General features: G+C 37.0%; 1 protein-coding gene across 3 annotated transcripts in view; it reads left to right on the forward strand.

The window, feature by feature from the left end:
- The window catches only part of VAV3 (vav guanine nucleotide exchange factor 3), a 432,801-nt gene that overhangs the window by 291,321 nt on the left and 125,455 nt on the right, over positions 1 to 16,025 (forward strand). For all 3 annotated transcript variants that reach the window (XM_059885057.1, XM_002686162.6, XM_024990050.2), the window contains exon 19: positions 2,381 to 2,426. In XM_059885057.1, the coding sequence (XP_059741040.1) occupies positions 2,381 to 2,426 (46 nt within the window). The remainder of the gene's footprint in view (positions 1 to 2,380; positions 2,427 to 16,025) is intronic.

A 16,025-nucleotide genomic window follows, 5' to 3' on the forward strand; every position in this document is an offset into this window, starting at 1 on the left:
GTCCTTGAACTGCGACGAGATCCAACCAGTCCATCCTAAAGGAGATGAGTCCTGGGTGTTCATTGGAAGGAGTGATGTTGAAGCTGAAACTCCAATACTTTGGCCACCTGATGTGAAGAGCTGACTGATTGGAATAGACCCTAATGCCCTGAAGAGGGCAGGAAGAGAAGGGGACGACAGAGGATGAGACGGTTGGATGGCACCACTGACTCAATGGACATGGGTTTGGGTGTTGGTGATGGACAGGAAGGCCTGGAGTGCTGCAGTTCATGGGGTTGCAAAGAGTCAGACACGATTGAGCAACTGAACTGAACTGAGCTTCAACATTCAAAATATCATGAAATTAATAATAATGACAATAATAATAAGCTTTGACTTAGTAGTCTTTACTGTGTGTCAGGAACTGTTCCAAGCACTTAGCATGAATTAACATGTTTGTCACCACAAATGCTATGAAGTAGGTGGTATTAATATCCCCATTTTATAGATGAAGAAATAGGCATAGAGACTTTAACTAACTTGCTCCCAGTCAGATGCCAAGTGACAGGGAGGGTCTGAATTTTAACTTACGCAGTCAGATTCTAGAATCCATACTCTAAATAATTGTTCTGTGTTCCCTATTTTAATCTTAACTTCAGGGTGCTACAGAGTTGCACTTCAAATCAAATTCTCTTTTTCACTTTCTAAGTTAATATTTTAAATAGTTCTGGCTTTGGGATAGTAGGAATAAGACCCAAAAAGTGAATTCCTTTCTGGCCTTCCAAGCACTTTGACAGTAGGAAGAATAAGAGTAGTCTAAAGACAGTGTCTGTTGTACATTAAGCAAATGAAGGGAAATGTAGACAGTAAACACCCATGAGACATTCATCAATATATATTTTCCTGTTTAAAATATAGTCATTTATATAGAGAGGTCCAAACATTTTATAAAATTTTAGAAGTTTTTTTGAAGGCCGTTTTGTTCCAAGTTATTGGATATGAGCCTGTAACTTGCCATGTTTTCCCTTTTTATGCTTGGCTATTAAGAAGCCCAGTGTGGTGTTTTCTTCTCACTCACATTGAGTAAGGAGAGGCTCTCTTAATACTAGTTTTCTTTTCTCTGCCCAGTACAGCCATCCAGCTTGTTCAGTGTAGCTTCGATGCTGACTTAATGATAGTATTAGGCTTTAACAAATGCATTTAAAAAGTAATTGGGTTAAAAGCAAAGTTTATATTTTTAATAATTCTCCAATTTGCTTTTACCTGAGAAACCTTGACATCTGCTTTGAGGCCCATTTAACTTATGAACAGAAGCAACAGGGGGAACCCTAAGAAAAACCCATAGTTAATGTGAGCTTGGCAAAACCAATTCTGCTCTGAATGAAACCAGGGCTCCATACAGAGGCACAAACCCCAACACATGTAGAAAGAAAATTGCTCTTGTGAAAATCTGAATTATATTGTAATTATAGACTGAGCATTGCATTCAGTTATATAACAAAAGTGAAAATGAAGTTCTTATTAATTAGTGAGATTGCGATAGTTATTGGGTAGGAATGAATTTAATGCTTATAAAATCAAACATGTAACCACACATTTTCAAAGATTTAAAACCTCTTTTGTTTTGCATCTTATCTATAATTTTTGTAATCACAATTTTTCTTATGGATTCATTTTCTGTAATAAGAATTTACTTTCATGGTTTACAAGCTGCATGTCTGTTTTGTTTCTTAAAGTATTCAGATATCACTGATCCATAATTAAACTACCATAAATCTCATAATTAAACTACCATACCAAGCTCAAAATAAGAGCTTGAGATCTTTGTTTGGAGGTTGTATACTTTCTCCAGTCTGTGGTCTGTCAGGCTTGAAAAAAGCTGCATTAGAATTTTGGAGATTAAAACTCTTTGCTGGGAGCATTTTCTAAGCAAAAATGGCTACCTAGGCTTTGTTTTCATAATTCCTGTTTTATGACTTAAAAAAGTGAGTCATAATCCTCAGAGATGGTGAATGAAAAGTATTTCTTTCCCATAGTGTCATATCAATGATTTAGCAAGTAGAAGACATTAGAGAAACAAAAATTGTAAAAAGAAACTGGAACTGAGTGTTTTGATCAAATTTAGTAATAGTCTTTTTTTTTTAATTTGTAATGGAGTGTAGCTGATTTACAATGTTGTGTTAGTTTCTTCTGTACACAAATATCCACTCTTTTTTAGATTCTTTTCCCACATCGGGCATTACAGAGTATTGAGTTCCTTGTGCTATGCAGTAGGTCCTTATTAGTTACCTGTTTTACAGGAGTGTTAAATGGAGGTCGTGCAACATGTATTGGACTTCCAGAGTGTCGCAAAATAATGCAGTTTGATAACATAAAGTCTTTGTTTTGTCTTTCTGCACAGAAACGGACCAATGGACTCCGAAGAACCCATAGACCGGTGGATCCAGGTGTGTGATTAAACATCTATAATTATTTCTTTAGTGAAGTGATTGTGAAAGTGTGTGGGAATTGCAGTGGAAAGTCAGGCAGATTGTTGGCCTTTGTTCTTTGGAGTTTGGTATATAATGTGTGACCAGGAGGTGACCGTCTGCTGTGTAAATCATTTACCTAAGACAGTGTCATGTGATAAGTAACCATCAGTGCCACAGTCTTTCCAGTCAGCAGTTGAGCTGGTTATTTGCTTACTGAACAGCCTCAGGGTACTTGGTTAATGCTCACAGTTCCAACACCCTTTCCCTGTTTCCTCCCAAACCTGGAAAAAATCAACCAGCAAACTGGCACTTAAAAAAACAGCTTGCTCTGAGGGGGTGAGAGAGGTCATAAACTAGACAACTTTGTACTCTCCCCATTTGGGAAAATACTTTTCTTTATTCTATATCTATACTATTTTATCATAGAAGAATGAGTTTAAGGACTTTGTGAACAGGTGCCTTCTCCAGAGACCAGTTTTTGTCTGCAGAGAGCGTTCAGTTGTTTCTCGTTTAGTATCATGAGGTTGACCCTGTCATTATTTTCATATAATTATTTTTCATCCATTAAGCAGTGCCTTCCACAATTAAGTTATCAAAGATTTGTTATATATGGTCATATTATTGTGGGTAAAGACGTTCATGGCTAGAGGATTTCCAATATATGAACTTGATAATAAATCAAGTGGAACATGAAATATAGAGTAATCTTGCTGGAAAATAATCTAGATTATGTGTTTTGTTTTCCCATTGTAAACAGTGTTCACCTAGTTATAAAGTTTAGCTTTCAAAGCATTATAGCTTTTAACTGAAACCACACCCCTGGTAGCCATGCCAGTTTATGAGCTGTTTGAAAAGGTTTATAGGAGCTTTGTTGCCTCTGGCTAGAAATTGCCTCACTTATGTCCTGAGATCAGTTTAAATCTTTTAAGTACAAAACAAAATTAAGGCCATTTAAAAAAAAATAGGGGATCTGGCTTACTTTTTTATTGGTTCTGACTTTCCCATGACAATACTCTTTGTAGAAAAGACTCAGCAATAATATTTTAAAGTGACTTCTGCTCAATTTAGTAGAAGTATATGACTGTGAACATAATATTTTTCTTTATGTTGTACAAGTTATAGTATTTCTGTTTCTGTAAGTTGTCTAAACTTTATAAATATTATTTTAAAATATTTCCTTTTCTTCTATGGGCATTTTTATCTAATCTGTTTTCCCCCAATGAAATGCACTTCTACATTTATAGTGTGTCAGTAGGAGCACATTTTTGACTATTAACAATGTACTTTATAGCTAAAATTTTTAGGAGCCTTTAAATTATTCAAAGGTAGATGTAATGAATTTACTGATGATAAATATGGCAAAGTGGACCAGTAGTAAAGTATCTTAATCCTAAAGGTGATGCTTTCTGTAGGTGTAACTCTTCTGGTATTTCTATTTGTCCAAAGTTTTTAGAACGTCATGAAGAATAAACTTACAAATACAAAAGAAGTGGTGCCATATGCTATGTTTTTTTGGGGGGGAAAAATATATATATATAGCTTTCCATTACATATATTTGAGTGCTTTCTCATTTTTTCTCACTTTTGAAAAGAAAGCAAATAGTTGATGATCTTCCCTGTTCTAGATACTAATGTAATAATCATTTTTCCCTGTAAGGCTTGAGATTTCCTAAGCATGAATAAACTGCTTCCCAAGAGCATTATTTGCTATCAGTGTTTTTACTGATAGGTAAAAGGGCTGAAAGGTCCTTTTATCTTTTGTCTTTTAGCTATTTTATTTTCCAAAGTGTTAGCACATAGACTGCTTTCCAGGGACTCACTTAGGGTGACTTGTAGGAAAAAAATAGTTAAAAAATTGTTTAAAAAATTTTTGGAGGACAGATGTAACCACTTCACCAGATCCAAATTTCAGAGCTATATACAAGGGTACATTAGACTGTTTGTTTTAGAAAGGAACTTAATGCATAGTTCTTTGGATAGTAGTCTTATGGAACCAACTTTAGTCCACTCACCCTAGAGTGTTAAAGCCAATCTGCTGACACCAGACTCTGTTGAAGTAAAGTACAGTGTTTATGGCAGACCCCAAGCAAGGATAACAGGCAGCTCATGCTCAAAAGACCCGAACTCCCAAATGGCTTTCAGGAAAGAGATATTAAAAGCAGTTGTGAGGGAGGAGGCTGCAGAGTGTGTGATCAGCTTGTGCGTAATTCTCAGATAGGCTGGCATCAAGTTGAAGTTTCAAATATCATCAGCTTTCTGATTTAACCAGTGTAGGATCTGTGTTCTTGTGGTCAGTGTTTTCATCTGGAGGGTATCTGCTTCCTGTAAAAACAACTTAGGAATGTGTGTCAGGCCTTTTTCTGTATCTTTCAGAGAACTTTGAGTTCAGTAATTCTGTCACGTGACAGATTTATAGTCCACATTGTTAGCAGTTCCCCAACCCAAGTTATTCTTTGTTTCTGGGCCTTCACATTTCCTACTCATTAACTCTTGAGTCAGCCTTTGAGATTCAGAGGAGGCCTGGGAAACTAAAGCAAAAGCCTTTTACGTCAAAGGATAAGGACACAGGGGCTTGCTTGTAGTTTTAGGAGATGCTTAATAGGTATTTGTTAAATGAATTAATGAATGACTATATACTTCTTCTGCATGCACCAACTCCTTTGTTTTTTAAATTCCTCCTGCCCACCAAAATTTCCTAATACCTCTTTACTCTTTCTTTATTCCTGTACTTCCTGTTCTCCTCTATACCATGACAATAAGAATCTGTTTCCTTTCTTATTGGCTTGTTCACATTAAAAAATTTTTGTATGAATGGAATTATACAGTATGTACTCTGTTTTGTCTCATTTCTGTCACTTAGACTGATTAATTTGGAGTTCATCTGTATTTTAATCACAAGTTTATTCCTTCGTGTTCCATGTGTATTGATATAACACAATGTGTTTATTGCGTTTATCCATTCTCCTATTGATGACAGTTGGGTTGCTCTCAGTTTTTCATTCTTACAAATAAAATTCTATGAACATGTTAAAAAAAAAATCCTCCTGCTGATAAATTGGACCAGTATCCCAAAGAATATGGAATAGTCCAGTAAGAGGAAGCATGGTCTTGAGCCACATTGCCTAGGGTGGGGACCAAGCTTAGCTGTTTACTTGCTGTTGATGTTTGGCAATTTGGTTCTTCTCTGTGCTGTATTTTACTGATTTGTAAAAGGATATTAATAATAGTACCTACTTACAAAGTTGTGAGCTTTACATTGTAATAAAATATTGTGTACATTCTACTGTATACGTGAAAAGTATTGTTAAAAGATGAGTTTGTGTTAGAGTGTATTATTTAACATTGAACATTTGTATTATTTAACATTGAACATTTTGTCATGTGTAGGAGAATCAAAAGTATTTGCCAGTTATTTCTTTATAAAGAAATCCAGAATTTTATGTTGAATCCTCAGTGAAGCTAGAAGTTACATTATCACAGTCATTTTCAGATTTGCTATCATTGCCTACTTATCTGATGGCTTCCATGATATTTTGCTTATCTTTAATAAGAGACACAATCAACAGTGGTAGTTGAGACACTGATGGTGAATTATAGTAGTGTTTGTGATTGTAATAAACAAAGAAAAACTCACTAGGTTAAAGGTGTGTATTATGGTGCTGTGCTCAGTCATGTCCAACTTTTTGTGACTCTTTGGACTGTAACCCACCAGGGTCCTCTGTCCATAGGATTTTTCAGCAAGAATACCAAAATGGGTTGCCGTTTCCTCCTCCAGGGGGTCTTCCCGACCCAGGAATGGAACTCATGTCTCCTGCATTGGCAGGCAGGTCTTTACCTGCTGAGGTGGAGTTCTGTTCAAACGATGAAAGATGTGAGATACAGATTTGCATTGTGTCTTTTTTGCACATTTAAAATATTCACTTTTTATTATTATAGTTAATTTTACAGGTAGTATTTACAAATATGGCTTTGCAGTTTAGTTTACTTTTTCTTATCTTCTATTATGTGCTAAGAAATTTTATCAATTTATGGTCTTGACTGCGTTTATTATTAGTAATGCAATAGATGCAGATTCTGGTAGTTCTTTGGTTTTTTAAATATAGCAGAGTATTTTCATCAGATTGTACTTTTCTTCCTGAGACAGATGTTGGTTTCAGGAAAATAGCACTTGTAAGAGACAGATCAATTATTTCAGGAACACGGAGGTGCTAGGCTTTTTCAAGAACATGAGATCATAAATCTCAAGAAAATCTGAGCACTAGTGTAATATTTTTCACCTAAAGTGGCACCCAAGGTCATAGTTACCAATTAAATTTTAATACTGAGCTTTAAATTTTCCTTTTGAGTATAGAAGATAAAAATTTTAGTTCGCATGTGGTAACTCTATATACCAGGACATGTGTTCCTTTAGTCAACTCCATGGTTTTAGACTATTGAAAAATTATCTCATATTTGTGGAACTCATAGCATCTTATATTTAAGTGCACAGTCACTAGCTTTTTAAAAAGTCAGTCCTTTGTTCTTTGTCACACTGCCTAAAGATTAGAGGGAGATGGGAAATGTTTCAGTTCAGTTCAGTCACTCAGTTGTGTCTGACTCTTTGCGACCCCAAGGACTGCAGCACACCAGGCTTCCCTGTCCATCACCAACTCCAGGAGCCTACTCAAACTCATGTCCATTGCATCAGTGATGCCATCCAACCATCTCATCTTCTGTCATCCCTTTCTTCTCCTGCCTTCAATCTTTCCCAGTATCAGGGTCTTTTCCAATGAGTCAGTTCTTCATATCAGGTGGCCACAGTATTGGAGTTTCAGCTTCAGCATCAGTCCTTCCAATGAATATTCATGACTGAGTTCCTTTAGGATTGATTGATTGGATCTCCTTGCAGTCCAAGGGTCTCTCAAGAGTCTTCTGCAACACAATAGTTCAAAAGCATCAATTCTTCAGCACTCAGCATCTTCACAGTCCAACTCTCACATCCATACATGACTACTGGAATAACCATAGCTTTGTTTTGGAGTAACATTTTCCTTCTGATCTTAAGTTACATATGTGATTTGTGATAGCTTTGAGTAGTTAATGAATAGAGTTCTTTTGGAGAACTCTTGCATCTCATGCACTCATTGTTAACCTCTTAATTACAAAGAGGAAAAAACGGCTTAGAAACATTGTCTTTTTTCATTCACTGAAGAGATGTTTTACTGCTTCTGAGCAGACATCTTCAAAGATGGTCATTTTCTCTTACAGGTGGATAAGACTGATAAATAATGCCATTCCAATTTGTTCCTGTATGAAGAAAGGGATTCAAGAAATCTTTTTTATATTACCAACTTTGTGTCTTATACAACAATAAACACCAGCCATATCATTGATTATAAAACACGGCCCCTCCCACAATTTATATTCTGCCTAAGGAAGGAATAGATACAGGCACAAAGTCTTGATTGCATAAATGCACACTATTTTAATATCTTTTTTATGCTCTGATTCATTACAGTATGGCATAGTGTCATAAAAACAATTAGGAAATAGTCTGGTAAACATATAAAAAGATCTAATTATATCATCGGTGCCAGAAAGCAATAAGAACTGGAGAAGAAAGGAGAAAATATAGGTTAAGATTGCTTTTGAGCTGAGTTGGCTATATGTTTTCATTTATATAAAATTTTTTTCATGCTGTTTTTTTGCACTGAATTACAGTTTAATACATTTTCTGTTAATGTTTTAATTTCAAAGTATTGGTAAACTCATTGCAAATCTAAACATAATTGTTGATTTCCTTTAGGTTTGCTTTTAAACATGATGCCAGTTTCTCAATAGAGAAATTTTATCTTCTTAATTACCAAATAGAAAACACTGATGAGAAAAATAGCAGCCCAGGATTTTTTTTTGAAGTACTGATCTAAAAATGCATTTTCCTTTTTTTTTGGAAGGAGACAAATGTATACTGTTAAAGGTTTTAAGTGAAATTTTGTGTATGTGTGCTTAGTTGCTCAGTCGTGTCTGACTCTTTCCAATCCCACGGACTGCAGCCTGCCAGGCTCCTCTGTCCATGGGAATTCTCCAGGAAAGAATACTAGAGTGTGTTGCCATGCCCTCCTCCAGGGGATCTTCCAACCCAGGGATCAAACCCAGGTCTCCTGCTTTGCAGGCAACTTTACCAATTGAACCACCAGGGAAGCATTTGTCTATAGTAAATAAATAATAAAATGTCTGTAGATTACTATAGTTCCGTAATAATCAGTCATACCCACTTCTGTCTTTTCTGTCACCTCTAAAAAGAATTTCTCATCAAACATAAATCCTCATCTAAATATTGGGAGCATAATTGTAAATGTGTAAAAATATATTTCACATTGAAAGAATGAACTTGGGGGAAAACTGGGACAATAGAACCCAGTGATTAAGATTCACTGCAGAGAAATGAGAAATCCAAATTGTGCATGAGTGCTGGGGAGCCTGCTCTGGTTTTTTAAATAGCTGGTTTTCTCATGCTTCTGTTAAACCACAGACAATAAGACTAGTTTTGCACAAGGCATTTGATCCCCATGTAGTTATTTTCGAGACTGCCTTTCTTTTTCCCTTTACCATGATGATGTTTTTCTAAAACGTATATTACAGTTCCTTCTTCACATCTTTTTTTGGTTTGGGGAGGACTTATTTTTCCCTTTGAAAGCTCATTCCAAACTCACAAAGGGTCATGATTGCTGTTATCTGGCAGGTTTGCCCACACCTTTGGGCAAAGCAAAAGCCCAGTCATTTCCATGGCTCAGGTACCTCCAGCGAAGGAAAAAAGGGCAAAGGGAATGTTTGAATATTTTTACAGGGCACTTTAGGTGGGTAATACAGCATTAGTTATGTGATTATTGAAATTACAAAACATTTGGAGTGGTATATATAGAACCTACTTCTGGATCATTTATGCACTTTCTAACTCATAATTTCTATCATGACAGTAGTTAAAGTGAAGTTGCTCAGTCATGTGCGACTCCTTGCAATCCCATGGACTGTAGGCTACCAGGTTCTTCTATCCGTGGAATTTTCCAGGCAAGAGTACTGGAGTGGGTTGCCATTTCCTTCTCCAGGGGATTGTCCTGACCCAGGGAACGAACCCAGGTCTCCCGCATTGCAGGCAGACGCTTCATTGTCTGAACCACCAGGGAAGCTCTATGACAGTAGTTATGTCCTAGAAAATAAAGTGTGTATCTATTACATATTTAGAAAAATATTCTGAAAAGGAAGTGTTGAACCTGGTGATCTGCTTTTTAACATTTATCATTAAGAAATCATTCTTTACTTAGAAGATCAGGTATGGCCTGAACTTTTTTGGTAAACCTGTGGCCCTTGTAATCAAATACTATCCCATTTCAGAAGCAAAAGAACATGCCATGTAATGCTAAGTAGGCAAAGAAACGTCACAAATTTCTTATGAACCAACAACTTCTGAGAACCAGGTAATCTTGTTCCAGAACTTTAGTCTGAAGTAAGGTAAATGAAGGGAAGCAGTTGAGTCAAAAGTATTGGCTTCAAACAGTAATATTTGATACAAGTAATATCTACCTGATACAAGGAAAGAGGACATTGATAAAGGAATCCTTAGTATCATAATCATTTATAATCTTATAGTCCTTCTAAACACAAATAATGAGAAAGGTTATCACATTAATTAGAACACTGGAATGCAATTTGTGGAATCTCTGTCAAAATGACGCATATTGGCAGTTATTTACCTTTTTGTGTATTCCAATCAAGTCAATTTTTAAATTTTTTAATTTGAATGAAAAGAAAAGCTTATGTTAGGTTTAAAAAAATTTTTTTTACAGATACCTTTTCTTTTGAGATTCATTTTTTTCTGCAGCAATATGAGAAATGTATGGAAGTTTTCCTGTCTTTGAGGACCTTGGAGTTTTGTTGAAGAGATAGGCCATACAAACATATAGCTGTCGAACAGGAATATTGTGTGGTGTATGAGAACCCACCAAAGTGGATGTAGCTGGTTATGAATGGTTTCATTGACCAGAATGGCAAGATAGGGGAGACACATTGTGGAATAAAGAAGGGCACAAGACAAGGAGACAGATAACTGACAAGTACATCAATCAAAGTGCATTTATATAGAACTACAGATATTTAAATAAAGCTATCAGTCTCTTAGTAGGTTTGATATTCTCAAATGCTGACGTCAATGCTGTATCACCCAGTATGCTCATTTGTCAAGTGGAATAAACTCATTGTAGACTATAGACATAATAAGATGGTTCTACTTATAATTTTTCCACTTTACAACAGTGATGTGAAACCGTCATGCATTCAGTAGAAACCATACTTCCAATGTTGAATTTTGTTCTTTACCCAGCTAGTGAGGTGTGCCATGATACTCTCGTCGATGCTGGGCAGAGGCAGTGAGCTCAACTTCCAGACAGCCACACAATCACAGACTGAACAACTGAGACACTTAACACTATTCTGTTTCACTTTCAGTCTAGTAGTCAATTAATTACATGAGATGTTCAACACGTTATTGTGAAATAGGTTTTGTGTTAGATGATTTTGCCAAACTACAGGCTAATATAAATATTCTGAGCACATTTAAGGTAGGCTAGACTAACCTATGATGTTCAATAGCTTAGGTGTATTAAATGCATTTTCAACTTATGATGTTTTCGGCTTACAATGGGTTTATCAGGATGTGAGCCCTTCATAAGAGAAGGAGCCATAGTTTAAGGGACAAAAGAGAACAGAGGATTTACTGACTTCAGTAACTAAAGTTGAGTGTGTTTGGCTTCAGGTAGAGTTAGATCCAGGGGCTCAAATGATGTCGTCAAGTTTCATTTCTCCTTGTGTCTGTTTTCCTTTTTTCTCTGTTGATTTTCTGTTGTCAGGCACCTCAGGCAGGCTTGTCTCATTTGGAAGCAAAGTTGGCCACTAGCAACTCTTCGTTCCCCACAGCTAGTAATCCCAGAAAAAATGGAATACCTTTCCCTCAATAAATCCAACAAAATTCCCAAGGAGTCTGACTGGCCTGGCCCAGATCTCTGCTCATCTCTGAGGCCATGGCTGCAGCCAGGGTACCTGTGATGAGCCACCAGGTGTCTGTGTGCACCTCCAGCCTGGGGAGAGAGGCTGACTCAGTCTGTTCACTTGAATTTGTTTTCAGTTAGAAAAAACAGCTATGCTTACAAAAGAATGGGGACAGGAAAGTGAGAAGCTTTGTTTGAGCTGATTATAATGTAGGTCTGTTATTGTGTCTGTTATTGTGAATTTCAGACATTTTCCTCATTGGGCATATTGTGGCTGGGTTTTCCACCTATCCTGCCTTGGCCTTTTTCCATCTGTAGCCTCTTCTATTTGACTGATTTTTATCAATAGTATCAGACAAAATAAACCCTGAGGAATGTACCTAAAATGCAAACTAGAGATTCTTGAAAAAGCCTCATTTCTAGGGGAATAGCTCAGTGATAGAGCTCATTCTTAGCATGCGTGAGGCCCTGGGTTCAACCCCCAGTACTTCCATCTTCATATTGGGCTTCCCTGTAGCTCAGACAGTAAAGAATCTGCCTGCAATGGAGGAGACCTGGGTTCGATTCCTGGGTCAGGAAGATCCCCTGGAGAAGGGAATGACAACCTGCTCTAGTATTCTTGCCTGGAGAATCCCATGGACAGAGGAGCCTGGTGGGCTACAGTCCATGGGGGTTGCAAAGAGTCAGACACAACCAAGTGACTTAACCACTACTACTCATAGCTTTAGTTTGCAAGGTAACAAAAGTGTTCTTGCATCACAGTATCTTCTTCTAACCCTGACTTTACATCTAAAATATTGAGGTGATATTCTCTTTTAGATAGAGCTACTCTGTTTCCATAAGGAGATAATCCTTTGTTCCACTATTACCTACGTACATGTTAATGTAGATTGGCCCATCAAATTATAGAGAACTAAAGAAACAAGATCTTACATGGCATGTTCTGTGGAGGCAGGTGAGAGGAAAGGTGCTCTTCACCCTGGAGGGTCAGGATGAGAGTGCTAGAGAGCCAGAGAATGCCATCCTTCAGTCATTAAGTTTAGGCCCTAACCTGGCTCTCTGGGAATAAAGGGTCATGGGGAAGGAAGGAGAAGGAAGACTCTTCTAGTTTTGTCTATACAGTCATGTCCCTTGGTATCCACAGGGAATTGGTTCTGGGATCCTCCACAGATAACTAAAATCTGTGTATGCTCAAGTCCCTTATGGAAAATGGCGCAGCACAGTCGGGCCACCCTGTCTGTGGGTTCCGCATCCACAGATGGGGAGGCTGACTGTATTGGGTACTTTACTCGCATGAGCACTTCTAATCTGCAGAGGTAGCCCTGGGCCACCGTGTAGTCTGAGCACTCTGCAGAGGTGTAGATGTGGGTTTGTGTCCTGCCCCTCCACTTACTAGTTGTATACTCGTGGACCCATAAACCTGTTTTATCATCTCTAAAATGTGGGGTAATAGTAACAAGTCCTTCTGCTGTCACTGTAAAGATTAAATGAGATAATAGGTAAGGCATTTATCAGTAAGAGTTAGCACACAGTAAGCGCTCTGTAAGTGATAGTGGTGGTGGTACTTGTTACTAATACTTAAACACGCTATCTTCACTTGGGCTTCTGTAATCAGTAGTATTGATTTTCTATTGCTGTGTAACAAGTTACCATACAAATAGCACATGTTTATTTAATTCCACACTTTCTGTGGGTCAGAAGTCTGGGCATGTTTTTTTTTTTTTTTTTAACTGGGTCCTCTGCTTCAGAGTTTCTCATAAGACCTCACTCAGGATGTTAGCTAAGGCAATATCTCATCTGAAGGCTCAAGTCAGTCCCAGCTTCCTTATGTACTTCTTGGCAGGATTCAGGTCCTTTTGGGCTCTAGAACTGACACCTTCAGCCCCCAGCTTGCTGTTGGCCAGAGACTGTCCTCAGTTCTTAGCCCAGAGGCCTCCCCAGTATGGCTGCTTGTTTCCTCAAAGTGTGTAAGCCAATAAGGTGATGGAATCTCCGAGAAGGATGGAAAATTAAGTCTTCTATGACATCATGGAAATAACATCCCATCACCTTTCTGTCAGCCAGAAGAAGTCTCAGGTCTTGCCTACTGTCAGGGGAGGGTATTAAACAAGCATGTGAATACAAAGAGGCAAGAATTGTTGGGATTCATCTTGGAGTCTGTCTGTCTGTTACGAATTCTAGGAAGGAGATACTGTTCATTAACGGTGGAGGGAACCAAAGCTCTGAGAGGTTAAGTAATTTACCCAAGGTCACACAGCACCTGGCTGGTACCAAGACGTAATTGAGGTTTGGATCCAGAGATCTTCTGGGTACCCTGTTTGTGCCAACCTTTGGACAGAGAAAAGCTTATTTCCTGAAGTTTAGCCATGTAGTTCAGTGCAAATTAGCAATGTGATCTGGTCTGTTTTGCAGAGTTCATTAGTGGCTGCTGTTACAAAGCAGATTTATGGGTGATTTTATTTTCTGCATTGTTAATTTTGAAAATGTTAATCTGAAATTGCTACAGTATTTCAATTAATTTGGACGATTAAAACTTAGCACCAGAAGAATCCTTAGCAGAAGATAAGACAGATAATTAGCGATTCTGAAACAAACAACTGTGGACACTGGCACTGAAACATGCTGGGTGGATGACACCCAGCAGAATTCACTCTGCTTAACAGGTTTGAAATGGAAAGAATGATTTCTGGCAGTCTAAATATTAAACTTGAATGCAATTGATTTTTTTTAAGACAGCCATTTTAAGGAGTTAACTGTTTAACTTGATGTGTGATTTTTGTAACAGCATGCAATTCTGAAAAACTGCATTCACATTATTTTGGAATGTTGTCTTTTGTATAACTGTAGTAGTGACAAATCATATTTTCATGTCATGATATTTCCTACTTTTTATATTGATTTGATGATTTTTAAATTTAAAGGTGAAGTAGCACATGCTTGTTTTGTTCATTTGATGACACTGAAACTTGGGTAAATCAGAGTTCTAACCCTTATACACTGTTGTTGGGAATGTAAATTGCTGCAACCACTATGGGGAACAGTATGGAGGTGCCCTAAAAACTAAAAATAGAACTACCATAGGATCCAGCAGTCCCAGGCCTTAGCATATATCTGGAAAACAAAAGCACTAATTTGAAAAGGTACATGCACCCCAATGTTCACAGAAGCACTATTTACAATAGCCAGACTATCGAATCAACTCAAGTGCTTGTCAACTGATGAATGGAAAAGGAAGCAGTGATATTAATATGGGCTTCCCCGGAGGCTCAGATGGTAAAGAATCAGCCTGCAGCATACAAATGAATATTATTTGACCTTAAAAAAGAATGAAATTCTGCCACTTGCAGCAATGTGGATGGATCTAGAGAATATTATGCTTAGTGAGATAAGTCAGGCAAAGGCAAACGCTGTATGATATCACTGACATGTGGAATCTAAAATATAAATGGATGTATACACAAACCAGAGTAGACTCACAGATACAGTGGTTACCAAAGGTGATAAGGAAGGGGAGGTGGACAAATTAGGGGTATGGGATTTAGAAATACAAACTACTATATATAAAATAGGTAAGCAACAAGGATATACTATGTAGCATAGGGAGTTATAGCCATTATTTTACAGCAATTTTAATGAAGTGTAACCTGTAAAAATGCTCAATCACAGTGATATACAACTGAAATGAATATGTTAATGTAAAGGAACTACTCTTCAGTTGAAAGAGTTTTACACTTTGAAAACTTTATTTTTAAAAAATTCAGAAAACATAAGGAGGCATACAAGAGTTTCCTGGACAAATTGCCTGTAATCCCCTCACTTAGGTAATGACCCTTCACACTTTTGTTTCGTTATACACTTTTTCTAATACTGATTTTCTTTATGTGTAGCCATGTTTATAAAATGTCTGTATTTTCAACTTAGTGTCCTGCTTTTATCACTTGACTTTGTTTCATGAGCATATTTGTTTATTCATTTGTTTGTTCAACCATTTGACAAGTATACAGGCTTTGTGTGAAGTTTACAAGGATGAACAGGATGTATTTCCCCACACACAAAACACCGTGTCGTAGAGCAAAGATAATAGGTATGATTTGAGATCAGGGGCTATGCTTAAAGGGACACATACCTTAGATACGTGAACATCAGGAAGTGAGTGGCTGGGGGGACTGAGTAGGGGGTGGCGACAGAACATGAATGGAGACAAAAGGGTTGCTCCAGCAAAGGTCATATTTATCCAATTTTTTCTGATTTATTATTTCTTCCTGTATAAAGTTTTAAATTTTCATGTGATCATAGTTATTGATATTTTATTTATGGTTTTTTTTTGTTGCTTTTATGCTTAGAAAATTCTCCCATTCTGAATTTTGTTAAATATTTACTTCATCTTATTGTTTAATTTATGTAACATTATTTAACTTATATTTATTTAAGTAATGAAAATTCTGTGTGGAGTTTCAAGACATACATCAAAATATTTTTAAGGATTTACAGTACAATATTTTACAAAACTTAAATTTACCTTTTTTATATGTTGTCAAACAACCATATTGCATTG

The sequence above is a fragment of the Bos taurus genome, chromosome 3 (assembly GCF_002263795.3).
Source record: "Bos taurus isolate L1 Dominette 01449 registration number 42190680 breed Hereford chromosome 3, ARS-UCD2.0, whole genome shotgun sequence".
In the NCBI taxonomy this organism is placed as follows: domain Eukaryota; kingdom Metazoa; phylum Chordata; class Mammalia; order Artiodactyla; family Bovidae; genus Bos; species Bos taurus.